The sequence below is a fragment of the Piliocolobus tephrosceles genome, chromosome 16, assembly GCF_002776525.5.
Source record: "Piliocolobus tephrosceles isolate RC106 chromosome 16, ASM277652v3, whole genome shotgun sequence".
Lineage (NCBI taxonomy): Eukaryota > Metazoa > Chordata > Mammalia > Primates > Cercopithecidae > Piliocolobus > Piliocolobus tephrosceles.
The window spans coordinates 10,470,333-10,497,888 of record NC_045449.1 but is presented as its reverse complement, the minus strand read 5'-3'; the positions used below and the strand labels follow the sequence as shown (position 1 = coordinate 10,497,888).

At 39.7% G+C, this 27,556-nt stretch overlaps 1 protein-coding gene across 3 annotated transcripts; it reads left to right on the top strand.

Annotated features, from left to right (window-relative positions):
• Positions 1 to 13: 13 nt before the first annotated feature.
• LOC111525450 (myosin-2-like) lies at positions 14 to 27,556 on the top strand. 3 transcript variants are annotated; one of them, XM_023190853.3, is made up of 40 exons: positions 14 to 36; positions 256 to 298; positions 1,742 to 1,965; positions 2,067 to 2,210; positions 4,182 to 4,338; positions 5,553 to 5,580; positions 5,664 to 5,778; positions 5,877 to 5,969; positions 6,507 to 6,570; positions 6,697 to 6,795; positions 7,886 to 7,989; positions 8,513 to 8,651; positions 9,014 to 9,132; positions 9,222 to 9,371; positions 10,798 to 10,968; positions 11,090 to 11,399; positions 12,028 to 12,098; positions 13,264 to 13,351; positions 13,439 to 13,556; positions 14,998 to 15,121; positions 15,209 to 15,345; positions 16,784 to 17,039; positions 18,623 to 18,865; positions 18,957 to 19,133; positions 19,216 to 19,361; positions 19,445 to 19,535; positions 19,618 to 20,007; positions 20,820 to 20,946; positions 21,634 to 21,752; positions 21,894 to 22,090; positions 22,822 to 23,005; positions 23,082 to 23,247; positions 23,350 to 23,474; positions 23,633 to 23,941; positions 24,030 to 24,233; positions 24,814 to 24,939; positions 25,032 to 25,202; positions 25,286 to 25,390; positions 25,512 to 25,607; positions 27,272 to 27,554. In XM_023190853.3, the coding sequence occupies exons 3-40, from the start codon at positions 1,762 to 1,764 to the stop codon at positions 27,422 to 27,424; spliced, it is 5,820 nt and encodes a 1,939-aa protein (XP_023046621.2). In that variant the 5' UTR covers positions 14 to 36; positions 256 to 298; positions 1,742 to 1,761; the 3' UTR covers positions 27,425 to 27,554. The 3 variants fall into 3 exon arrangements, with proteins under 3 accessions (XP_023046621.2, XP_023046622.2, XP_023046620.2); XM_023190854.2 differs by lacking the exon at positions 14 to 36 and adding an exon at positions 49 to 113 and having other exon boundaries at positions 27,272 to 27,556; XM_023190852.2 differs by lacking the exons at positions 14 to 36; positions 256 to 298 and having other exon boundaries at positions 1,762 to 1,965; positions 5,664 to 5,757; positions 5,850 to 5,969; positions 12,031 to 12,098.

Below are 27,556 nucleotides of genomic sequence, written 5' to 3'. Positions count from 1 at the left end.
ATGAGGCTGACTCGTCCTGCTTTAAAAAGCTCCAAGGTAAGTGGGAGCAGGACGGGCCTTTCAAGAGGGACACCGGTCACACCGCCCAGTGTCAGCAGCAGCTGCTGGTTCTGGTACTGCTCCTTCTGGAACTGCACATTTTACCTCTATGAATTTTGTTACTTCTGTTTACAATAGCAAGTAATGCCGTAAATGGGATGTTTTTCCCTCTCTTTTTGGTTAACTAATCAAGTGCTTTTCCCTTTTCTTTTATAGAACTGTCTCACTCCCAGGCTACATCTTCTCACTTGGTAACAAGGTAAGATTTGGACTAACCAGTTCCTGGAGGAGAATGTAAGAGGCTCTGGGATGGATTTCTGTCACTTAGCAACCTTTCAGAAAGTGCTTGTCTCAGTAAATACCGTCTAACAACTGTGCTTCAGGAAAGGGGTGAGAAAGGGAGGACTGTCTTTTCAGGACAATGCACACATCCTCATTTATGGCTCAAGCATTGGTGGGGTGACATTTGAGCAGGGGAATTGCTTTGAATAAATATACTGTCTGTGCAGGAAAAAAAGAGTCTACCCTCAGATTCCCTGGCTAAAAATCTCAAATTTGATAAAAATGCATCCTGCTGTTAGAATTCATTTAGTAAACATAATATCCAACAAAGTCAAAAGGAAGTAAGTAGGACAATCCTTCCTTTAAACTTCTTGAAGGCCTTGTAAAAAGTCGCCTTACACAATGCTGAGTGCTGTGGCATTTTTCTTATATATAATAGAGGTGTTAATATGCCCTCCCACTACATACTGCATTTCTAAAGGGAGAGACTAGGAGAGATGATTCAAATGAGTTTCAAGTAATTTGATCATGTAATGACTGCGGTAGCGTTATTTTCCAAACCTTTCATTCTACTGATTCCACTGGCAATCTGCAGATCACATAGAATGGAGCAAACAGGGCCTGCATGCTTCAAAGGAAAATTTGGAATAGCAAAGGGAGCCCTTTGATGTAGAAGAATGAGGTTAACGTTGGGTACTGTTTTTATCCTTAATTAGTTTAAAGGGGTTAAACTGGTGAACTGTATTTAATATGCGAAAAATTGTGTCAGAGAAACTATACTAAGCACCTAACCTAAAAGAAAAAAAAGGGAAACAAAATTATAATCTCCAATAAAACACTGAACTTGAACAAATCTGGCTGAAAAGGTAAAGGAGGAAATAATGTTCTCCTACATTATATTCAAAACATGGAATTTGGTGATATGATAATTCATGACATCTTATATAAAAATGGTAGCCTGAACAATTTCAAATTACTTTCTCAGTCATCATTTGAACCCCTTTTTCAAAGTATCTTCACCATATATCATGGGTTGTGAATTAAGAAAGGCAGAATTTATAATCCCTATTCTAAAGATGGAGTCACTTAGGCTCAAAAAATAATCAAGTGACATACCCGAGGCCACAAGCTACTTCACAGCAGCACTGGACTGTAACTCAGCTCCCGATGAGGATGTGAGTCTTTGAGGATGAAATAAGACAATAGATGCAAAGCCCTGAATATGGTATTGGGTACACAGAGACCACCTGATGCATTTTCGCTCTCATGATTATGTTTGTCTCAGTAACTATAGTATGGTGAACAGTAGACCTGTCTAGTGGAATTTCCAACTGGGGCTATGAAATACAACAAATATTAAGATTTATTGGTATATATGGCAATCCAGACTCTCTAATGCGAAATGTTTTATCTCCTTTAGGACCTCAGAGTTCAGCAGCCATGAGTTCAGACTCAGAAATGGCTGTTTTTGGGGAGGCTGCTCCTTACCTCCGAAAGTCTGAAAAGGAGCGCATTGAGGCCCAGAATAGGCCCTTTGATGCCAAAACGTCTGTCTTTGTGGCGGAGCCCAAAGAATCCTTTGTCAAAGGAACCATCCAGAGCAGAGAAGGAGGAAAAGTGACAGTGAAGACTGAGGGAGGAGCGGTGAGTAGGATCCCAGGAGCTTGCCACGTTTTATTGATTTTTGTTGTTGGCGTTGTTTGGTCACTCAATTAATGTAAACGGTTATCTTTCTTGTTTACCAGACTCTGACAGTGAAGGATGATCAAGTCTTCCCCATGAACCCTCCCAAATATGACAAGATCGAGGACATGGCCATGATGACTCACCTGCACGAGCCTGCTGTGCTGTACAACCTCAAAGAGCGTTATGCAGCCTGGATGATCTACGTGAGTACCCCCTGCCAGCGCTCTTTATAATCATCCTCATGTACCCTACCATGCCGCTTCTTCCACTGAGCATAAACAGGTCACAGGTAGTGACCCATTTCACTTTCATCGTAGCATAACTAGTTAAAAGGCTTCATGATTGCTATTGTAAAGCACAGCTCAACAGCCAGCACTTCCTTGTTTTTCCATCCAAAGCTGGGGAAGGCCACTGTCCATGCTGACTGGGTTTGCCATGAAACTCTTAAGCAGGCATTTGAGCAGCTACTGCTTATATTTCAATCACAGGTCATCTTCCCCATTCCTCTTCCCCACTCCAGCCACAGAATCATCCAGAGTGAAAAGATAAACATGTTTTAACACTTGAAACTATTTTAATTTTTTTTGAGACAGAGTCTCACTCTGTGTCCCAGGCTGGAGTGCAGTGGTGCGATCTCAGCTCACTGCAACCTCTGCCTCCTGGGTTCAAGTGAATTCTTGTGCCTCAGCCTCCAGAGTAGTTGGGATTACAGGCATGTGCCACCATACCAGGCTATTTCGTGTGTGTGTGTGTGTGTGTGTGTGTGTGTGTGTGTATTTTTTAACACAGACAGAGTTTCACTATGTTGCCCAGACTGGTCTCAAACTCCTGGGCTTGGCCTCCCAAAGTGCTGGGATTACAGGCATGAGCCGTCTGGCCCGGCCTAAAATGTTTTTTGTTTTTGTTTTTTTGAAAAAAACAAATTTCACTCATTTTCACTCCCCTAAAATAACAGCAATCTGTATCTGTGTGTTCTGGTACCTTCTATCTGGAACATCACCTCCTTGATGAAACCTCTCCCACTTCCCCAAGCAGTGAGATGTTCTGTCCTTTTGTTTCTGTCCCTGCCTTAACACTGACCATGTTTCTCCTTGATCATTCATTTACATGACTGTCTCCTACACAGACTGGGGATTCCTTGAGGGACATAATCTCATTTATCAGGTCTCATTTCTACTGTCTGGCAAAGACCTGCACGTAATACACACGCAGTAAATATTTTTAAACCCAATTTATTATATTACATTAATATTTTTGCATAGTTTAGCCAGTGCCGATATTTAGCTAGGCAACACCTATACAAGTGTACCTAGTGTTGATGGTGGTCAGCATCCAGTCTAACTGGTTGGTGCCTGTCTTGAACCAATTGTCAAAGATTTTTAAAACCCCCCTATTGTAATCATGATGTATATATATCATTTTGTGTTCTGTTTCCTTATAACTTAAAAATGTTTTGTAAATATTTTCTGAGTGCTGCTGTATACTTTCATGTTTGCTTTTTTAAATGCCTGCATCATATTGTCTTAGAAGATTTACCATAGTTCACCTAACCATACCCTTACTGTTGGCCACTTAGCTTATGTCCAAATTTATGTTCTCATAAATTTGAATTGTCTTAATGCTGCAAAGAAAATATAAACCATTTCCATAAAACAATAAAAAGTTTCATAGCACATGTGTTTAATAACATGTATTTCTTCTTCTGCTATGTAAAAATCATTGTGAGAAGCCCTGAGGAGAGCAATAAGAAATCTGAACTGTAGTCGCTTCCCTCAGGATTCTGCTATCACATTGTTGAACCCGCCAACTAGTTTTCATGCTGATACCTTGAAGAAATAAGAGTACTCACTTAAAGTGCTCCTTTTTGTTAAAATTCAATTAATTTCCAGACTAGCCTGGGCAACAAAGTGAGACTTTATCTCTACAAAAAGCCTATACAAAATTAGCTGGGCATGGTGATGTACGCCTGTAGTGCCAGCTACTTGGAAGGATGAGGTGGGAGGATTGCTTGAGCCCAGGAGGTCGAGGCTGCAGTGAGCTGAGGTAGCACCACTGCACTCCAGCCTGGGTGACACAGCAAACCCTGTCTCAAAAAAACATTCAATTCATAAGTTAATTCCACAAATAACAGGAAAGGTCTTTGGGTACTTATTCTTTCTTTTTCCTTCTCACAGACCTATTCAGGTCTCTTTTGTGTCACTGTCAACCCCTACAAGTGGCTGCCAGTGTACAACCCCGAGGTGGTGACAGCCTACCGAGGCAAAAAGCGCCAGGAGGCCCCGCCCCACATCTTCTCCATCTCTGACAACGCCTATCAGTTCATGCTGACTGGTGAGTGAGCCGAATGCTTTGCGAGTGCATAAACTTTTAGAGTGGAACCATAGGAGAAAGAGACTCGAGGCAATCTCAACACATTCTTTGAGATCATCCCTTTTAGTTGAGGCTGGTGTATTTATGAAGCAGAAGGTCCAGGAAGGGGAGAAAGGCTGATTTGTAATCCTTAATGTTACATAATTGCTAATGATCTCTTAAACTTTGAAAAGATCAACAGAGGCTGGCCATGGTTAGTTAGTATACTTTTGAATGACTCAGAAACTCAAATAAATATGAGCAAAAATACAAATATTTCTGTGTATGTATACACACACGTACACTCACGCACACACAATCACACATACAAACTGTGTCTCCGTTACTATGAGCCAAAAAATGGAAAAGTAAAACTTGTCTCTCTAGTTTTAGCCTCAGCATCCTAAATTGTGACAGATTACACAGTCTCTCTATATGAAGGATGGCACATTGTTATTGCCCTTTTCCCAGAACCAACCTGAACAGGCTCAAGATTTAAGGTGTATTTGGTATTAAGACAGTTAGATGTTGAATTTGCTTCCAAAATATTGTCTTGGCAAGACCAATCTAAACTACTTGTGGCACCTTGAGAAGGGGCTTAGAGAATTCCTGTTCAGAGAGAGTAAAACATCAAAACAAAATTTTACCTTTTCCTAAAAATATGACCGAAGCTGTATTTCTAAAGCTATCACCTTCACTGTACTTACTCCTTCCCACACACTAGAAATATCTCTGATGCTCATTCTTCAATACTTCTTGGACCCACAATATATAAGTCCTAACTTAAATCATCATCTAAACCTAACCAAAGAGCCGAGTCTACTTTCACTGTTTATTTAGTGATCGAGTATTAAAAAGAAAAAGTCTGGTGCTTCAGGAATACACAGCCATGTGGTCATCACTTACACAGTGGCTTTCAAACATTTTCCTTCATCTTAGAATTTTTTTCCTCAAATGAAATATTTCTTGGAAGATTTGAACATAAAACCGATAAAAGTGGTGGTGTTCTGTTTAAATGGGTGGATGTGTGCTGAAGTTGGGGAGGAGAAAGTGGTAGGTCTAGAGCCTGCCAAGCCCTAAAGGTTGCAAAGCCCAAAGCCCAGACTGCATAATGCTAAGTTCATTCCATTTGACTTTACTTATCATTTGCAAATATGTAAGAAAATAGTATTAAATGCCTATAATTTCTTTTGTAGACCGAGAGAATCAGTCAATCCTGATCACGTAAGTACATTTTATGCTTTCTTTACACGGCTGTGATAGCTGCTAGCTTTGAGACCGTATCTGATTGAGTTTTGATTTGACAGTGGAGAATCTGGTGCAGGGAAGACTGTGAACACCAAGCGTGTCATCCAGTACTTTGCAACAATTGCAGTTACTGGGGAGAAGAAGAAGGAAGAAGTTACTTCTGGCAAAATACAGGTGAGTCTGATTGTCACAGTCACAATCCAGGCTCTGTTGGGACTCTCAGGTAGGAAATTCCCAAGCCCCAGATGCAAGGACTGCTCTTGCCTTTGCAGGGGACTCTGGAAGATCAAATCATCAGTGCCAACCCCCTACTGGAGGCCTTTGGCAACGCCAAGACCGTGAGGAATGACAACTCCTCTCGCTTTGTAAGTCTCTTGGACACTCTAATAGATACTGCTTACTGGTCAAAATTTATGAGATGTTTGTAAATACATTCTCTGAATCTTGTTTGTTCCCATTGTATTACATCATCGTTCTTTCCTTTTCCTCTGAGCATGTAATAACATGGATCAAAACCCCATCTTGAAAGATACATGGCCTTTTTCCTGAGTTCTTTCTTACCTGTCATGATCTACAATTATTCACAATTTTAAAAATTTTAATTTACAAATAATAATTGTACTTATGAAATACAATGTGATGTTTTGATATACGTTATGTGTACATTATGGAATGATTAACATGCTAATTAACATATCCATTACTTCACATACTTAATAAATATTTACGATTTTTAAATCAAAGATAAAACTCTTCTAAGACGGGAGATACACCTTTTTCTACCTGATACAAATACTCTCTGAATTGATTTAATATTAAAGCACTAGCATCAAATGTTTTGAATTTCTCAAAGATTTAATATTATATAAAAACAAGGTAGTAATATTAGTTTTTATTTCAAGGGTAAATTCATCAGAATCCACTTTGGCACTACTGGAAAACTGGCATCTGCTGATATTGAAACATGTAAGTGTTCAGATATCTTTAAAATCATTCCTGATTCTTATGACCTAAAAAAACTGACCAAAAAATCAAATTCACATGTCACATGAATTTTTACACTTTTCTTATTTGTTATTTGTTTCCTTCCAGATCTGCTAGAGAAGTCTAGAGTTACTTTCCAGCTTAAGGCTGAGAGAAGTTATCATATTTTTTATCAGATTACATCGAATAAGAAACCAGAACTAATCGGTAAGAAATGTCATAATTCTTTTCCAGAATTACTGCATCAGTACCTATCAATGCATAGTCCAACCTAGTATTCTGTGACTGAATTTTGTCAAGTTTATGTGCCATTTCATTTTTTAAAATAGCTTTGTGAGTTTGGTAAAAATTTATATGTGCTTATTAGAAAAATTCAAAGGAAAGTAAAAGGAAAAGGAAAAATAACATCTCTAATTCCTACTACTATGAAATAACCACCATGAACACTTGGATGAATATCAATCTAGTTATTTTCTATATACATATCTCTACATATAGACACATACATACAATTTTCATTACTGAAATTGTGGTTACATGCTCTCCTGTAATCTACTTTTTTACTGAGCAATTATATATCATAGCTTTTTCCATGTCACTAAATACAGCTCCACATCATTATTTCCAATGGTTGCATAGTGTTTTATTCTAGAAATAAGCACAATTTACTTAACCATACCCTCTTTGCAGATAGATTATTTCCAATTCTGGATTGTATATAATCAACACTATAGTGATACAACTTTTCCCACTATGTGATTATCCTCTTTAGATTACAATAGTTTTGTTTGTTTGTTTGTTTGATGGTTGAGACGGAGTCTCGCTTTGTCACCCAGGCCACAGTGCAATGGCATAATCTCAGCTCACAGCAACCTCCACCTCCCGGGTTCAAGCGTTTCTCCCTGCCCCAGCCTCCTAAGTAGCTGGGATTACACGCATGCACCACCACGCCCGGCTAATATTTATGTTTTAGTAGAGATGGGGTTTCACCATGTTGTACAGGCTAGTCTTGAACTCCTGACCTCAGGTGATCCACCTGCCTTGGCCTCCCAAAGTGATGGAATTACAGGCATAAGCCACTGTGCCCGGCCATTTTTTTTTAAAATAAGGATTTATAAGGGCACCATGACATCAACTTCAAGGCATTTGCAATGGTGCCTAATATCCTTTAAATGCCTCTTCAGTGCCCATCAATCATCAGCCAAGCACCATATAGTGCCTCACAATTTGTCTAGAAATGTCTTGTTTTAATGAAGAAGATAATTATGCTTATCTTTGCTCTGTTTCCTGTACTTAGAAATGCTTCTGATTACCACGAACCCATATGACTACCCATTTGTCAGTCAAGGGGAGATCAGTGTCGCCAGCATCGATGATCAGGAAGAACTGATGGCCACAGATGTAAGTAGAACACAAGAAAGTCGGAATTATTATGGTCGGTCAGAGTAATGGTGATCCAGATAAATATTCAGTGTCTAGTAGAAATGGCAAAGGAAGATTCCAGGATGCAAATGGACATGCCCCCTGGAGTCAAATGAAAAGAGTACGATGTGCCCCTACAGCATTTTACTTACCCGTTAACATTCTTCTAAAGATCTGTCATTTCTGAATTTCTATTTCTTTTTTTTTTTGCAATTGACTTGCATTAGATTCCTACCATCTCTCAAAATAACAAGTTCCTTAGAGTTACTATCCTTATTCTCTGTTCTAAGTTCACGTTTTGAATCTTCAGAGGGTGTGCACCTATAATTCTAATGCTCTGTGCTGGCCTTTGGTTGACCAACTCTCTATATACCCAATCTAAGGGGTTCCTTGTCTCCCATTAGTACTGATAATTTCCTCAGGCCAGCAACGGAAGCGTGCACTATTAATAGTAAGCGTGCGGATCACAACCTAACAGCTATCCTATTGGTTATATTGACAGAGTGCTATTGATATTTTGGGCTTTACCAATGAAGAAAAGGTCTCCATTTACAAGCTCACGGGGGCTGTAATGCATTATGGGAACCTGAAATTTAAGCAAAAGCAGCGTGAGGAGCAGGCAGAGCCGGATGGCACAGAAGGTATCAACTAAGTCACCCACATGATCTTGCATTTGTTTGAAAATCACATTCTTAACTTATTACCCATGAATCTTCCTAGGGAAGGTAAACTCACTTTTAAGAATTAAGTTTGAAAGTATCTGTATACCTAAATAATATGCCACGGGAAACATAAGCACCAGGTAGATGTTTCTTATAATTATTGAAGTTCTTTAGGGCAAACTACCCCATAATCAAAAACTTGAACTTAGTGAAAACATGAGTAAGGATACTCGGAAAGTAATTGAAACACTGCACAAAATACTTGTAGTTTAAAAAATATGTTTAAGGAAGTGGGTTTCTTTGGGCCATAATAACACTGTTCTACTCTTTCTTCTTTTTAGTTGCTGACAAGGCGGCCTATCTCCAGAGTCTGAACTCCGCAGATCTGCTCAAAGCTCTCTGCTACCCTAGGGTCAAAGTCGGCAATGAGTTTGTCACCAAAGGCCAGACTGTAGAACAGGTAGGTGCATAATTCAGATTAACTGCCAAGGATGAAAGCATTTTCACAGGCCTCTAATAACTTCGAGAGTTATAACTTTGTCTTTTAAGGTGACCAACGCGGTGGGTGCTCTGGCCAAAGCCGTCTACGAGAAGATGTTCCTGTGGATGGTCGCCCGCATCAACCAGCAGCTGGACACCAAGCAGCCCAGGCAGTACTTCATCGGGGTCTTGGACATTGCTGGTTTTGAGATTTTTGATGTGAGTTGGTAGCTGGTTGGTGACAGGATTTTATAGTAAGGCAATGGAAATATCTATATGAAGGAATTAGTGAAGACTATGACCTTTTCTTACCACCGTTGAAATTATTTTAAGCCTTAAAAGGGAGTAACTGGGCAGTTACTGTAGTAGCAATTCCGCTTCTATAAAAAAACAACAATGCACTTAATAAGGACTCCCCAACTTGCTATATGATCCAAAGGGAGTTCCGAATTAGCTTAGTGCAGTGGGATTGAAGGTCTATTCTAAGAAATACTCAGAGACAATAAGAGCTGAGAAACAGGCCGGGCGCAGTGGCTCAAGCCTGTAATCCCAGCACTTTGGGAGGCCGAGATGGGCGGATCACGAGGTCAGGAGATTGAGACCATCCTGGCTAACACGGTGAAACCCCGTCTCTATTAAAAACTACAAAAAACTAGCCGGGCAACGTGGCGGCGCCTGTAGTCCCAGCTACCCGGGAGGCTGAGGCAGGAGAATGGCGTGAACCTGGGAGGCGGAGCTTGCAGTGAGCTGAGATCCGGCCATAGCACTCCAGCCTGGGTGACAGAGCGAGACTCCGTCTCAAAAAAAAAAAAAAAAAAAAGCTGAGAAACATTAATAATTTAGAGTCAGCATTAACAAATGCAATTAGCTTTTAAGACTGATTAGTATGATATTATGAAATAAAAATTCATATTTGATTATGAAATATATTTTTCTTGATTATAGTTTTTAAGAAGTTTACTTTTTTTTCTAATTATACAAGCAAAACTTAGGGCATTGCAGAGGACATAGAAGGTCCTAAGGAAAAAGATTTCACATAATTCTACTATTTATATGTAATATTAACATTTTCGTGAATACCAAAATGGTATATTTTGGTGTATTTTCAAAATATAAATGTGTATTGTCATACTTTATATAATACTTGGTATCTTAATCTTTTTTTTTTCATTTCACATTAAATAACAACCCGGGTGGCAATTATTGCTCACTTGCCATGCTGACCATGTGATTGCCATGCAAGATAGGCTCCTCCCAGCCAGCTTCTCAGGGGTTGCAAGTTGGCTTCTAAATGAGTCAACAGAAAACTGTAAACCTTCTGGAAAATGTAGAAGATAATGGGAATAAACACAGAATGATTAAGTAGGTACTCAGGAAAATACCTGAATAAATTTAAGCAAACACAGGAAAAGAATATCATAATGGTAGGATTTTCTACAAAATGACAGCAGAAAAATAGTAGCTTCCATATGCCCTCAAATCTTCCATACTTTTCACCTTTTATTTCAAAGTCTCTTTAATCCAATGATTTTAACATCTATAATATGAAGGCTCTTGAACACACATTTTTTAAAATGGAAAAATTCTGTATTTTAAAAGATGCTCAATTTGCTTAAGAGAGAAGTAAACATATCTATTTATTTAGTTCAACAGCCTGGAGCAGCTGTGCATCAACTTCACCAATGAGAAACTGCAACAGTTTTTCAACCACCACATGTTCGTGCTGGAGCAGGAGGAGTACAAGAAGGAAGGCATCGAGTGGACGTTCATTGACTTCGGGATGGACCTGGCTGCCTGCATTGAGCTTATCGAGAAGGTTGGTTTTGCATTTCCAAAACCATATTTTGTGGCAACTATATTATTCACTGCTTTTTATTTTAATTCTACAGACAGAAAAAAAATAGAAGTGCAGTATTGTGTTGTGGTCTGCTTTTTAGCCTATGGGCATCTTCTCCATCCTGGAAGAGGAGTGCATGTTCCCTAAGGCAACAGACACCTCCTTCAAGAACAAGTTGTATGACCAGCACCTGGGCAAGTCTGCCAACTTCCAGAAGCCCAAGGTGGTCAAAGGCAAAGCTGAGGCCCACTTCTCTCTGATTCACTATGCTGGTGTTGTGGACTACAACATCACTGGCTGGCTGGAGAAGAACAAAGACCCCCTGAACGAGACTGTGGTGGGGCTGTACCAGAAGTCTGCAATGAAAACTCTAGCTCACCTCTTCTCTGGGACTCAAACTGCTGAAGCAGGTAATGCTCAAATGTTAATAATACTCTCTAGGTATTACAAAACATGGTGTTAAATTTGAAGCTAGTGATCTCTTAGGCCTGGCAGAAGGGTTGCAGACCAAGCCCCTGGTTCCTCCAAGTATTGAATAGATAGGCAGCCTTGTAATTACATATTTGTGGCTCACTCCACTACTGACAGGAGCCCTATTGCAGAGTCAGAGAGGAATTATCAGACTGTCAACCAATGAAAAGCCTCAGCTTCTACGATTCTCTCCTACTTCTTCCTCCACATCTGCAGGATATAGAGTATCTGAGGGTATAAATCTTAGGCAACAGAGTGACAAACTTCTGCCTCTCAGTACTAGCTTCTATTGATGATTTTTGAAGTTAGTGCTCCCCACGTGAACTAATATTAGGGAATCCCTCTCTATACGGTCAGGTGAATATCCCTGGTCTCATTTCCCACTGGAGAAAGAATCACAGATAAGTGGCTGCAAACTTAGTTGAAAAATAAGATTCATTCAGGCTCTATCAGAGAGGCCAGCTGGGTAGAAAAAAGGCTCCACTCGATGAACACGGAAATCAGCAAATAGCCAAGATGTAGCCCTGCCAATTCAAAACTGTAATTATTTTCTTCCTTTTTCTTCAGAAGGTGGAGGGCCCAAGAAAGGCGGTAAGAAGAAGGGCTCTTCTTTCCAGACAGTGTCTGCCCTTTTCAGAGTAAGGAAGAAATTGTTTTTGACATTCTCCAATTACTTTGGGATTTTTTTTTTTTTTTACATGGGTCTGTTTTTCTGAATTCCTATTTTTGTTCTAAGGATATATTTATCTATTCATGTACTAATATCACATTACATTTATTAAAATTACTTTATAATATGCTTTGACATCTTGCTGGGCAAAATTCCCCTCCTTTTCTTTTTTAAAATTTATTTTTTATTTCAGTAGGTTTTGGGGGAACCGGTGGTGTTTGGTTACATGCATAAGTTCTTCAGTGGTGATTTCTGTGCTTTTGGTGCACCCATCACCAGAGCAGTGTACACTGTACCCAACGTGTTAAAATTTGCTTTGAAAAGTACAAGATCATTCCATGAGTAGTTTAGAAAAGGACTGCTAGTAACTAGTGACTCTGTTGATCTAACTTTGGAAAGAAGGGATTTAAATTACTCAGAAATTATTAGTTCACTTTTCATGCTAAGTCAAATAATGAGAAATATTTTATAGAAAATTTTATAGACCATAGTACTCTGCCATTCACAATCTAGCTGAGCCATGAAAAAGAGCAATGACATGAACTCAGCGAGACCAAAAGACATCAGGATGGCTAATGAACTCATGAATTCTAGCAGCAAATCTGTAGTGCAACTAATATGTATCCTTGCTCTTCATCGAGTCAATTTTCAATTATAATTGGTAGGATTGCTCCCCTGTAGATCATCTTTATCCCCAAAACTTGACAGAGCTGGAAGAGAGGAGCTGTATTATAAGGAAAAAGTCCAAATGTGGTGCAGGCTTCCATTTCCTTATTGGAGAACTATGCAATTGAGTAGAAGAAAGAGCGATCATCTTGCATGGGAAGGCAATGGCCTTGTAAATGTATGTGTATGGCCAGGGACCAGGGTAGGAAGAAGGATGGTGTTGGTATAAACTGAAAAGAAGCACATGCCAGGATGCTTTCTGTGTGTAACTCCTAGAAACTCAAGTGCAGAAAGATCTATTGAGGAGGAAAGTGCATCTCAGAAGAAGCATTCAAAGTGTTGCCTTATATGAACGCAGTCCATACTGGTCATTCAACTCAGCTATAGATATTGATTTTATAGACATCAATGACTGCTCATATCCATGTCTAGAGTCTTAGATGACAGGATTTCTCCCAATTTTACAGGAGAATTTGAACAAGCTGATGACCAACCTCAGGAGTACCCATCCTCATTTTGTGAGGTGCATCATCCCCAATGAGACTAAAACTCCTGGTAAGAAGTTCTATAAAGAAAGGGCAAAGGGTGACTGCCACACCTCCTTTTTAACAGCTCTGCAGTGAAATAAATATGCATTTTTAGGTGCCATGGAGCATGAACTTGTCCTGCACCAGCTGAGGTGTAACGGTGTGCTGGAAGGCATCCGCATCTGTAGGAAAGGATTCCCAAGCAGAATCCTTTATGCAGACTTCAAACAGAGGTCAGTTTCTCCTGATTATGGTGTATTCTGAAGTTTAATATGAACAAATTTAATGCAAGCAAACAATTTAGTGAAACACATGCCTCTACTTGTTAGTTTTGTCACAAAAACAAGTCAAAAAATTACAAGCCTCAAGCCTCGAACACTTTCTTTTGCGACAAAGTCTTGCTCTGTCGCCCAGGCTGAAGTGCAGTGGTATGATCTCAGCTCACTGCAACCTCTGCCTCCTGGGTTCAAGCGATTCCCCTGCCTCAGCCTCCCAAGTAGCTGGGACTACAGGCGTGCACCACCACACCCAGCTAATTTTTGCATTTTTAGTAGAAATGGGGTTTCACCATGTTGGCCAGGCTAGTCTTGAACTCCTGACCTCAAGTCATCCACTGGCCTCGGCCTTGGTCTCTAAAAATTTTGAGATTACAGCCTGAGCCACCATGCCCAGCTTCAAACACTTTTAAAATGTAAATATGCAACTTTTAAGCACCTTGTGGAATTTTCATTGGATTCGCCAGGCTCTTGGCTTAGCTCATAGATGTACACGTTAACTCCAGTAATGATGAGAATGACTTTTTTGAGTGCGTAATATGTTTAGATTATCATGTTTATTCCTCACAAAAACACAGCAGAGGTAGGTACTATTAAGACTTCATTTTATAGATGAATAAGCTGAGGCTCAGGGAGATTAAGGTACTTGCCCAAAGTAACAGTTAATAAGTGGTTGAGCTAGAAACTCTTCCATACAAACATAACTATTCATTTTCTGTCATTTCCTTTGGTATCATCTATGTTCGTCTTTTTTTCTCACATATTAGATTCCCAGTGTTTCCCGGACGCAGAAGGAACATGTCACAATGACTGTTCCTCAGGTCCTTTTTCTCCTTTCTAGATAAGCCCATCTTGAGAATCAAAGAAAAGGCAGAGGTGGGGAAGGACTGGGTAGCAGCTGCTAGGAGCTGATCTCTCCTAGGTTTAGGTCAGGTGGCACTGACAGAGAATTCCAGGGCTCAAGATCCAAAGCATGTCTAAGTTTGATTTTAGGTGATTAGGATAGATCCACACACCTAAAGTGTACTCTCAACCAAATTCTGCAATGAAAAGTAGCTCTCTTGGATTCAGGGCCTTAAAAAGCAAATGCATCTAGTAAAGATAACACATTGCATTTTATTGGTTAGACACACCATAATGTGTGCCTTTCCTAAGGCAGAACCCTTTCCTAAGAACAGGGTCTGATGAGACAGAAAGGAAAGTTGCAACTGTGAGGGAAAGGCAATGGAGTAAAAATTGGTTGCCAAAGGGATGACCATTCATATAAACAATGTTCTCCCTGTGAACAAAGAATAATATTTTTTTAAAAGCTCTGCTTTAAAAAGTGAATCATTTAATGTTTAGCTACTATTTGTGTCATCAGTAAACTAGTTTTTAAAAGTTATATGTACTTTAACAGATACAAGGTATTAAACGCAAGTGCAATCCCTGAAGGACAATTCATTGATAGCAAGAAGGCCTCTGAGAAGCTCCTTGCGTCCATTGACATTGACCACACCCAGTATAAATTTGGACACACCAAGGTAATACTCTGTAAATCCTACCTGATGCTATTCCTGTCCTTTTGAACTTCATTAAAGCTTCTGATCTGCAACTCTTACCACACATAGGTCTTTTTCAAAGCTGGTCTTCTGGGGCTCCTAGAGGAGATGCGAGATGACAAGCTGGCCCAGCTGATTACCCGAACCCAGGCCAGGTGCAGAGGGTTCTTGGCAAGAGTGGAGTACCAGAGGATGGTGGAGAGAAGGTATAAAACATTATGTTTATTCACATATTCCGTCTTCAAAAACATATTTGAAATGGCTTACAATTAAGACTCAGCTTATGATAAGGACACTAAAGAAGAAACGAATAAGAGTCCTATAATGAAGTAGAAATATACATGTACCAGAAAACTTAAGGAAGGAACCATCACCTTCTGACTGTATGGGTAAAAACTTGAGAAGCATAAAGTGTGTGTACTTCTTATCTAACAAGATAAAATACATCAGTGAGTAAGCAGAAGCAAACTTTTGCCCTAGCACTTGTTTCTAATATGAATTTATTGGGCAGATCATTAGGTAAGAATCAAAGAAAAGGCAGAGGTGGGGAAGGACTGGGTAGCAGCTGGACATTGACCTGCATTACAGACAGTGTAGTCAAGAGTGGTTTTAACACAGGATGCAGAGACAACTTTTTCCCTCCGATCATTTATGTTATCAAACTATCATGATTTAAAATATTAGGGGCCATTTATCTGTGAAAGACTTTTTGCAGTAAGTTAACACAATGTCATCAGGCAATGTAGCTTTTCGGTCATCTAATCTGATGCAAGGATAGAATTCAAAGACTGTAGAGCCAGGTGTCTCAAAGTACAGGACGTATGTAACGAGGACCATTACTCCATGTTGAGAAAGGCATTTTACATTGCCACCTATACATCTACACATATACATATGTGTATGCAGATGTATAAATAATTTACATGAAGCAAATTTTATTTTTACCACTTGTAATTATGCTAATGTTTTCAACTATATTCCATTTCATTAAAAATAATAAATTTTGGTTATGATCCATGATATATATATATATATTTGGGTAATTGTCTATATATGCGGTAATTAGTTGTAAAAATCTTCTAAATGAAAACAAAAGTGGTATTAGAGAGTAGAATGCAACATTCACACAACATCAATATATAATGCCAGAGATTTTTGAAGAAATTCTGAGTTTTTAAAATCTCAGGCCCCACATATCCCTAAAGAGCTGTGTTCCCCCTTCACTGCCCTTAGTGGTGTTTTAGTAGCAATGTTTGAGAAGCACTGATGTACAGTAAGGCTCCTCAAAGGGTGCTCCTTGGACTTGCAACATCAGCGTTCCTTGCAAACTTGTTAAAAGTGCCAATTTTCAGGCCCCACCCTAGATCTTCTGAATCTGAATCTGTGGAGGTGAGGGTCAGGAGTCAGTGTTTTCACAAGCCCTTCAGGTGATTCTTATGCATGCCAAAGTTTGAGAAGCAGTGATGTAGAGAAATGAGTGACCTTAGCAAGACCTTGACCATCATCCCAAAATAGAATTTCTTTCATCTGCATGTTTGAAAGCAGAGTAGGAACAAGGTGGAGCCAAATCTCCAACTCTCACTGCCAAGGTTTCATCTCATTTCATCAGCCACACAATACTAATTTGCATCAATTAAATTTCAGGGAGGCCATCTTCTGTATCCAGTACAATATCAGAGCCTTCATGAATGTCAAGCACTGGCCCTGGATGAAACTCTTCTTCAAGATCAAGCCTCTGCTGAAGAGTGCAGAAACTGAGAAGGAGATGGCCACCATGAAGGAAGAATTTCAGAAAGTTAAAGATGAACTTGCCAAGTCAGAGGCAAAAAGGAAGGAACTGGAAGAAAAGATGGTGACGCTGTTGAAAGAAAAAAATGACTTGCAGCTCCAAGTTCAGGCTGTGAGTTGGAATATCACCCTTGGTATCACTAACCAGGATGCAAGTGCTAGGACTTTGGCCACTGTGGGCCATGAGTTTGGTAACTGCATGGGAGACACTCATTGGAGGGAAAAGGTTAAAACACTCCAATGGTACAAAAAGGTCCAAATGTTCCTCCATTGCCCAATAACCCCCAACAAACCAGTACCAGGGCAGTAGGTAGAAAAGTCCCTCATTTTCCACTGTACACAATTTCATCAAACCACAAGATTTTTGACTTATTTTCCCTTTAAATACAGTCCTTAAAAATGATTTTAATATAACACAGTCCCAAATAAAATATGAAGGGGAGGATAGCATGGAGAGAGTAATATTTTTCTATAACTTCCTTGAACTTCTAGACATCCACGGGTCTTAAATTAGAATAGGAACAGCTGACAGCACTCTACATCAAATTTTACTGAATTATCGTGTGATATTGATCTCAAAAACTCAGACTCCCTTTCTAATCTGCCTCCATAGTCAGTGTCCTATCATGTCACACCCATATTGTTGCATCAGCACCAAAGTTGCTCAACCTACTTCCCAATTCTCTCTTCTTCCATTCAGCCTGCTCACTGCCCTCTCCTGAACTAATCATTTGAGAACTGCTTCCATCAACTTGAGACTATAATTTATAAGACTATGTTTTATTTGGAGTGAATTGAATTGGTCTACTTATCACAAAGTCATATTTTTTTCTGTTAAGACTGGTCTCTCTGTCAACGTTGAGCAGTGTAATAACTCCGAGCAGTGTAATAACTCCTTCTAGATTACAGAAGGAAAGAGAGCCCTCCCAATCTATCCTGTATTCTCTTCTGTTGCCCCCAGAGATTTATGCGGAATCTGTACTAAACCACTGTATTCATTACATGGTTATACAGAGCACCCTGCATTGCTTAATGTATTCAAAGGCTGATATGGAAGATTACTGATGAGTATATATTCCAGTGTCTCCTTCATTTCCTGCCTGCCCTGACCCCTTTAATTGGAAACAGCAGGTTGCCAGGAATTTCTTGATTACTTTATGTTTCAACTTGAATTTAGTACATCATAATCAGGAGCATCCTCCAGTACTACAAAAAAAAAAAAAAAAAAAAAAAAAAATCAGTAGCAGCTGTATCTTGAATTTGTCCTGCTAGAATGCTTCCCCACACCCCTCCTGCTCCTCTCCACAATAAGTTGATTTCTGCAAAAGCAAATCCTGCCCCTCTCTCAAGGCCCAAATCAAATAGCGGTTCTTTCATGAAACCATCTCTGATCCAAATTCTCTGATCTGTTATGTCACTAATTACTTTCTACATTAATGGTAGCTTTTGGGAAATAGGTTTTCTAATCTACTGTAGAATACATTCTTTTAGGGGAACAGAACAACAACTGGTACATTTTGGCTTACCCACATGTAGAAAATGTACACAGTAGGATAGTTCATGAAACAAAAATTTGTGAAGGCGTAAATAAATGAATATAGGAAAGTCAAAAGATCAAATGCAGAAACATACACTCTTATCATTGTAAAGTATTTCATTCTTTCTTCCCAATTTTGATCTTGTTTCCAACTTAAGGAAGCTGAAGGCTTGGCTGATGCAGAGGAAAGGTGTGACCAGCTGATCAAAACCAAAATCCAGCTAGAGGCCAAAATCAAAGAGGTGACAGAGAGAGCTGAGGATGAGGAAGAGATCAATGCTGAGCTGACAGCCAAGAAGAGGAAATTGGAGGATGAATGTTCGGAGCTCAAGAAAGACATTGATGACCTTGAGCTGACACTGGCCAAGGTTGAGAAGGAAAAACATGCCACAGAAAACAAGGTATCAATCATATTCTACAATACTGTAAAGAGGTTCTGCCACCCAACTAAGCTGCTTTAGAACAACTAAGCTGCTTTCTTCACCTTTGTAGGTGAAAAACCTCACAGAAGAGATGGCAGGTCTGGACGAAACCATTGCTAAGCTGACCAAGGAGAAGAAGGCTCTCCAGGAGGCCCACCAGCAGACCCTGGATGACCTGCAGGCAGAGGAGGACAAAGTCAACACCCTGACCAAAGCTAAAATCAAACTTGAACAACAAGTGGATGATGTAAGTCTAGTATCATCAAGGACATTATTTTCTTCTAAAGGAAGATAAGCATTCCTTCTGATTCAACATTATTTATATTTAGCTTGAAGGGTCCTTGGAGCAAGAAAAGAAACTTCGCATGGACCTAGAAAGGGCTAAGAGGAAACTTGAGGGTGACCTGAAGTTGGCCCAAGAGTCCATAATGGACATTGAAAATGAGAAACAGCAACTTGATGAAAAGCTCAAAAAGTAAGTAAGAAAGAATTGCTTATGGATTTGCTTCCAACATTAGATACGGACTAAATTGTTGTCCTTTGCTACTTTTCTAAAAGGAAAGAGTTTGAAATCAGCAATCTGCAAAGCAAGATTGAAGATGAACAGGCACTTGGTATTCAATTGCAGAAGAAAATTAAAGAATTGCAAGTAAGTACATGATTTTCATCAGTCTGGCTCCGAGGCAGTTATGATACAAAGAAGCTGAGTTTGTATTCTGCACCATTTCCAGGCCCGCATTGAGGAGCTGGAGGAAGAAATCGAGGCAGAGAGGGCCTCCCGGGCCAAAGCAGAGAAGCAGCGCTCTGACCTCTCCCGGGAACTGGAGGAGATCAGCGAGAGGCTGGAAGAAGCCGGTGGGGCCACTTCAGCCCAGATTGAGATGAACAAGAAGCGGGAGGCTGAGTTCCAGAAAATGCGCAGGGACCTGGAGGAGGCCACCCTGCAGCACGAAGCCACGGCGGCCACCCTGAGGAAGAAGCACGCAGACAGTGTGGCAGAGCTTGGGGAGCAGATTGACAACCTGCAGCGGGTGAAGCAGAAGCTGGAGAAGGAGAAGAGTGAGATGAAGATGGAGATTGATGACCTTGCTAGTAATGTAGAAACGGTCTCCAAAGCCAAGGTACTACAAGGTCTGGGAAATTGTTATTGAAAATAATGCCTTACGAACACATCATAGTTTACACAGGGCACTTTTTACACATAAAGTCATTTGTTAATTGCAGTAATTCAGGGAAGTAAGCACAAAAAAAATCAGTATTTTTACTATTTCCATTTAACAAATAAAGGATCAGAAATTCAAAGAGGCCAAGCACTTTGACCCATCACACCATTAATAAACGACAACACCAGTTTTTGAACATAAGCCATCTGTGTTCTCCAAGTCTCCAGTTAGAGAACAAAGGTCTCCAATAATTTCAAGGCAATTGAAGTGAGGAAAGTTTCATCATACATAAAAGCAATGAAGTATTTTGGAACATGCTTTTAGAAAATGTACACTATACAATTCTAACAAAATCTTAAAATTAGAACATAACCTTAACATTTTCATATTAATATTGAACAGAGCTTCATAATCAGCTTTCATAAAATATAAGAAAAATTAGCCAGACATGGTGGCGGGTGCCTGTAGCCCCAGCTATTCAGGATGCTGAGGCAGGAGAATTGCTTGAACCCGGGAGGCGGAGCTTGCAGTGAGTCAAGATCGCACCACTGCACTCCAGCCTGGGGACACAGCAAGACTCCGTCTCAAACAAAAAAAGAAAAAAAAGAAAAACTTTTATGCATTACATTACATACAAGACAATTTGGTTTATTTTCTATATTAAGATAAATTGGTATTTTTTATTTCGGGGAGAAGGTATACCAACTGCAAAGGTGATTATTATTTGCTTAAAAGGTCCCTGTTTTCTTCTTTTACTTTTTCTTCCATAGGGAAACCTAGAGAAAATGTGCCGGACTCTAGAGGATCAAGTGAGTGAACTGAAATCAAAGGAAGAGGAGCAGCAGCGGCTGATCAATGACCTGACTGCACAGAGGGGGCGCCTGCAGACTGAATCTGGTAACTCTCCCCTCTTCTGTGCAGCTTCAGGGTGGAGAGAATGCGATTAAGAATAACTGATTTGGTGACATGGGAGCCTAATAATAGCAGCTGAGAACATGTCTGATTCACCAAACGACTCAGACACCTGACCTGTGTGCAAGGTCATCTTGGGACAATGCTGGAGATAAAGGTTTCAATTGAACAGGATCAAGCTCTGTTCCAGAATGGCCTTGAGTATTTGCTCATTGTGAGGATGTTGGGATTAGGGGTTACTCCAGCATGAGTCCAGGGCTTCTCTTTCAGGCCAAGTTTCTCTTTATTTTATGCGGGTCAACTAACTTCCAGAATGGGGCAACGAATAGCCCAGTCTCTCAAAAGTCCTATGGAATGGGGACTATGTAGAATCAGACATTTTAGCTTACTCGTTGACAGTCATCACGAGGTTTCGTACGATATTATAGAATCCTGAAAGAATCAGTTATGAAAAGGACAAAAAGAATTTAAGCTGTATTTACTCATTCTGATTGATCTGAAAGTTTTCCCATAAAAACTGAAAACTTGGCACTGAGCATGAAGATGTCAGCATAGAATTCAACCATCTGAGCACTCAATTTGGGAAAATAAGAGTCAAAATTTCTTTCTAACATGGGCTTGCAGAATCTTGTTTTTCACTTAAAAAATGGTGCCATTTCTTTTGTCCATCAGGTGAATTTTCACGCCAGCTCGATGAAAAGGATGCTCTGGTGTCTCAGTTATCAAGGGGCAAACAAGCCTTTACTCAACAGATTGAAGAATTAAAGAGGCAACTTGAAGAGGAGATGAAAGTAATTATGACTCTAAGACAGAATTTTCCCATATGAGCTGATTCTACATGGAGCCGGTTATACCAGCTTTCAAAAGGTTTTGAAAGTTAAGAGTTAAATATTTAAATATCCAGTAAAATGAAGGTGTAACTGTCTCCATAGGCCAAGAACGCCCTGGCGCATGCCCTGCAGTCTTCCCGCCATGACTGTGACCTGCTGCGGGAACAGTATGAGGAGGAGCAGGAATCCAAGGCCGAGCTGCAGAGGGCGCTGTCCAAGGCCAACACCGAAGTTGCCCAGTGGAGGACCAAATACGAGACGGACGCCATCCAGCGCACAGAGGAGCTGGAGGAGGCCAAGTATGTGCACAGATAGCAGAGAATGAGCAGAAAACTTTGCATATTGAATCAGAAAGACATGACTTTTGAAGATTCAGTGAATTAGTCCACAAATGCTCGTTAATTGGCTTCTATGTGCCAGTCACAATCAGGCCCTGAGAATAAGACATGAATAAGTCAAATATGGTCCCTGCCTTACGATCCTAAAATCTAGTTAAGAAAACAAAGAAAAGCAAATAATTACACTGATAATTAGGGGCCTCACTGCTGTTTGTCAAGCATAATGAGTTCATCGCTGCATCAGGGGCTTGTACCTGCTGTTCCCTCTGTCTGAAATACTCTCTCCACAGACTTCCCTTTGGGTCACTCTCTGACTTCTTTTAGCTCTTGACTCAAATATTCTCTCTTCATGGAGGCCTTCACTGAATATCTAGAGTAGCTGCCCGCCATTTACTCTATTTTGCTTCACTGCACTTATATCTGTAAGGTATTATTGCAATGTTCTGATTTGCTTATTGTTTACCTCTCTCACTTATTTGTGATCTTCATGAAGCAGAGCCCTTTTTTGTCTTGGTCACTGCTGTGTAGCCAGAGTCTGCTTCATAAAAGGGGCCCATCGATATATGTTGAAACAATGAAAGGTGGCTGGGTAGCATTATTGTGAAGTTTCTAATACCCTTCAGTGTGTGTGGTAATAGCTGATAATTCATATTATGGTTCGCTTCTCTCTGAAAACATGTATAATCTTCAAGGAAGAAGCTGGCCCAGCGGCTACAGGCTGCTGAGGAACATGTAGAAGCTGTGAACGCCAAATGTGCTTCCCTCGAAAAGACGAAGCAGCGGCTGCAGAATGAGGTCGAGGACCTCATGCTTGACGTGGAGAGGACAAATGCCGCCTGTGCCGCCCTTGACAAAAAGCAAAGGAACTTCGATAAGGTAATTCCTCCAGCATCCTCTGCTCTGTACTCTACTCTTTTGTCTTTACAGCAGGTAATAGGTCTTGGTTTTTCAGATCCTGGCAGAATGGAAACAGAAATATGAGGAAACGCATGCCGAGCTTGAGGCCTCCCAGAAGGAGGCCCGTTCCCTTGGCACTGAGCTGTTCAAGATGAAGAATGCCTATGAGGAATCTTTGGATCAGCTAGAAACCCTGAAGCGAGAGAACAAAAACTTACAGCGTGAGTCCCTATCACATTCAATAATATTCATAACTCGGAAGAATCTTTCCCTTACGTCACATGTTTAACCAAATACCTACCTGTCTTTTACTCAAACAACAGAGGAGATTTCTGACCTCACGGAGCAGATTGCAGAAGGAGGGAAACGTATCCATGAACTGGAGAAAATAAAGAAACAAGTGGAACAAGAAAAATGTGAACTTCAGGCTGCTTTAGAAGAAGCAGAGGTATATGTAAAATTGTGCATTATAAAAAAATTTGGAAAAAAATTAGGTACATCTGCAAAGAGTGAATAAAAAGACACATAGCACAAAATTATTGGTGTCCAGAAAAACCTCATAAAGCTTTTGGTTCCTTGCTAATGTCCCCTCTTGCTGTCATTAAGGCATCTCTTGAACACGAAGAGGGAAAGATCCTGCGCATCCAGCTTGAGTTGAACCAAGTCAAGTCTGAGGTCGATAGGAAAATTGCTGAAAAAGATGAGGAAATTGACCAGCTGAAGAGAAACCACATTAGAATCGTGGAGTCCATGCAGAGCACGCTGGATGCTGAGATCAGAAGCAGGAATGATGCCATCAGGCTCAAGAAGAAGATGGAGGGAGACCTCAATGAAATGGAAATCCAGCTGAACCATGCCAACCGCATGGCTGCCGAGGCCCTGAGGAACTACAGGAACACCCAAGGCATCCTCAAGGTAAATGGGTCCCAAGAGATGGTCCCAGGACAACTGGGGTGCCTGCAACCCTGAGAACATGGTGTCTCAATGACGGTTTGTTTCACAGGATACCCAGATCCACCTGGATGATGCTCTTCGGAGCCAGGAGGACCTGAAGGAGCAGCTGGCCATGGTGGAGCGCAGAGCCAACCTGCTGCAGGCTGAGATTGAGGAGCTGCGGGCCACTCTGGAACAGACAGAGAGGAGCAGGAAAATCGCAGAACAGGAGCTCCTGGATGCCAGTGAGCGTGTCCAGCTCCTCCATACCCAGGTGGGATTCAGCACAAAGAACTCTCCTGTAGTGAATTTTGTATGTCCCAGAATAGATAAGCCTGAGTTTTTATAAGACAGCCAGACCTAATATGTCTACCAAATTTTCTTTTCAAATAATACAGAATAGTAATTCTGCATTATTGAGAAATCTTTCCCTGTTTTGCTTTGAAAAACTATTGTTGATTTGCTTCCTATAATATTCTAAGGCTGCCCATATCCTATTGTGTTAATATCTTTATTGGCCCTCATTATCAATATTCACATTTCATTCTGGAGAAATGGAATGTTATGTGCATGTCCATTATACTTGTATCCCTGTGAATGGTCTATTGGTAAATGATAATTATAAAATTATAGAGCTATTTGGTCTGCTTGTGACCTATGCACTTGAAGATGCTGAATATTCTATAATATTTCTATTTTATTTAATTGTACTACATAACACAATCCTTTAATTCTTTAATATTAAAAGCCATTTTTTGACTTGCAGATTTCTATCTGAATTTTTTCCAAGAAGTGGTTACCAATAAATACTATGGTAATACAATTTTTAAAATGTACAAACTCTTTTTAAACAGAACACCAGCCTGATCAACACCAAGAAGAAGCTGGAGACAGATATTTCCCAAATGCAAGGAGAGATGGAAGACATTCTCCAAGAAGCCCGCAATGCAGAAGAGAAGGCCAAGAAGGCCATCACTGATGTAAGTGGCAGGCACACTTGCCCACTGATTTAGCAGTAAGATTTCCTGACATCTGTAACTTTCTTGGTTTTCTTGATTTATTTGCTATTTAGGCCGCCATGATGGCTGAGGAGCTGAAGAAGGAGCAGGACACCAGTGCCCACCTTGAGCGGATGAAGAAGAACATGGAGCAGACGGTGAAGGACCTGCAGCTCCGCCTGGATGAGGCTGAGCAGCTGGCCCTGAAGGGTGGGAAGAAACAGATCCAGAAACTGGAGGCCAGGGTGGGTCTCCCAATATCTGTCTATTTCCATCTGCTTTCAGTGCCCGATTGGATCAAAGTTCTTAAGAGCCTACTTATTTGTAGGTACGGGAGCTGGAAGGAGAGGTTGAGAGTGAGCAAAAGCGTAGTGCTGAGGCTGTCAAAGGTCTGCGCAAACATGAGAGGCGAGTGAAGGAACTCACTTACCAGGTACAGCAGTAGTTTTTAGCAGCTAAGCACTGGTCGAACTCTATGTGAAATACTCATATGCAATGATGCAATAGTCATGTGCTTTAGTAATTAAGGTCCTGCACTTTTTATAATCTTTCAGACGGAAGAAGATAGAAAGAATATTCTCAGACTTCAAGATTTGGTAGATAAACTTCAGGCAAAAGTGAAATCTTATAAGAGACAAGCTGAGGAGGCTGTAAGTATTTTTAAGATTGAAGTCCTCAAATTAAGCTAATAAATAATTACTACCTCTTGTAGTAAACAAGCTATTTGCTTTATAGACCTCTGCATGTGTACTTAACATTTGTTTTTGTACAATAATTATTGTGTATCATTTGTAATATCAGTAGCTTCACTTTAAAAGTAAACTTTCAATCCACTAAGAAACCTGAAAAAAATTAAAAGCAGAAATAATACAGGCCATATTCTCTGGCCACAGTATGATGGAGTTGTAAAGTGATGACAAAATATAAGCAAAAATTCTTGAGTACTTATATATTTAAAAAACTAACTTTCTTAAATAACTCTTGGTTTAAAGTGAAAATAAAAATATAATTACTAAATAATTATTAATTATAAGTAAAAATCACAAGGAAGATGCTACTTTTACAAACCTACAGAATGTAGTCAAAGCTGTGCTTGGAGGCTGATTCATTGCTTTAAATGCTTTCATGATGAACCAAAAGTAAAAATAAATAAATAAATGGACAGTCCAATAAAGAAAGTATAAATAATAATAAAACAGTAGAAGAAGTACTGTTAAAAATAAAAGTAGAAATTGGTGAATTAGAGTATACTATTTTCTATTTGATAACTTCATTAATATTTGTAACTTCTGGGGAATTAATAAAATAAATGTATTATAACTAGTTTAATCAAGGAAAATGAGACAACATACAAACAACATTAGAAGTGATAAAGGGAATAAGCTATACACATAGAGGATTACTTTTTAATATAAAACATACATCTATCAATAAAGTTGAAGCCCTGAAAAAAATTGATGATTTTTCTAGGAGAATATAAATTACCAAGTTGGCTGACTTACTTCTGGAAATGGACCCAAGTCCAGATAGATCTTTCAAAATTTCAAGGAACAGATAATCCCCCAGCTATGTAGGCTGTTCAAGAGCATGGGAAAAGATGGAAAGCTGTCCAATTCATTTTAAGAAGCTCACATAGCCCTCATACCAAAACCTGTCCAAGAGAGAACAGAGGGAGAAAAACTAAAGGCAGTTTTACTCATAAAGACAGTTACAGCAAAGATAAATTACTAAGTAGTAAAAGTCTTACTTTATTAAAGGAATCGTCTTCCAGTGATTAAATAAGGTTAATTCTTACAATGTAAAGATTACCTAATATTAGGTAATCTGTCAATAGAATCATTACATCCAATGCAGGTGGAAAAAAGTAACCATTTTGAAATGTGCCAAAATGATACATTTATTTCAATTTTTAAAATTTTTTAAAACTTAATAAATTCATTCTTAATATGATAAAAAAAAAAACTAACCCAAGTGAAAATCATCAACTTACAGCAAAGCATTAACAACTATGACTTTAATATTCTTGCCTTCCTCTCTAAGCTTATATTTTTCTTTTTATTCTACTTGTGGTACATATATATTATGTGTTTTGGTTGCCAAAACAGAGATGTAAGATATATATAATATAATAATATATATATATGACACCAATAAATAAATCTTAAAATTAATTTCAATGATAAGCCCTAGATGTTGCTTCTCCATAGATGCCTTTCTTCTGTTAGGTCTAAAGAAGAATCCTTTCTTCTCTTAGGTCTAAAGAGTCTAGAAAGATGCAAGTGTGAGTTCCTTACAATTCCATTTTTATTCTCAGGAGGAACAATCCAACACCAATCTAGCTAAATTCCGCAAGCTCCAGCATGAGCTGGAGGAGGCCGAGGAACGAGCTGACATTGCTGAGTCCCAGGTCAACAAACTGCGTGTGAAGAGCCGGGAGGTTCACACAAAAATCATAAGTGAAGAGTGACCATGTCCTGATGCCATGGAGTGACTGAAGACAGGCACAAAATGTGACAACTTTGGTCATTTCCCTCTGTCATTATTGTGTATTCTGCCCTGTTGCAAAGGAAATAAAGCATAGGGTAGTTTGCAAACAATA

Bases quoted from the DNA above. Each gene is read 5' to 3' on its own strand.
- LOC111525450 (XM_023190852.2), top strand. From the start codon at position 1,762: ATGAGTTCAGACTCAGAAATGGCTGTTTTTGGGGAGGCTGCTCCTTAC. The intron at 22,091-22,821 runs GTATGTGCACAG...ATAATCTTCAAG, and splicing joins GAGGAGCTGGAGGAGGCCAA to GAAGAAGCTGGCCCAGCGGC. The intron at 24,234-24,813 runs GTGGGATTCAGC...CTTTTTAAACAG, and splicing joins TCCAGCTCCTCCATACCCAG to AACACCAGCCTGATCAACAC.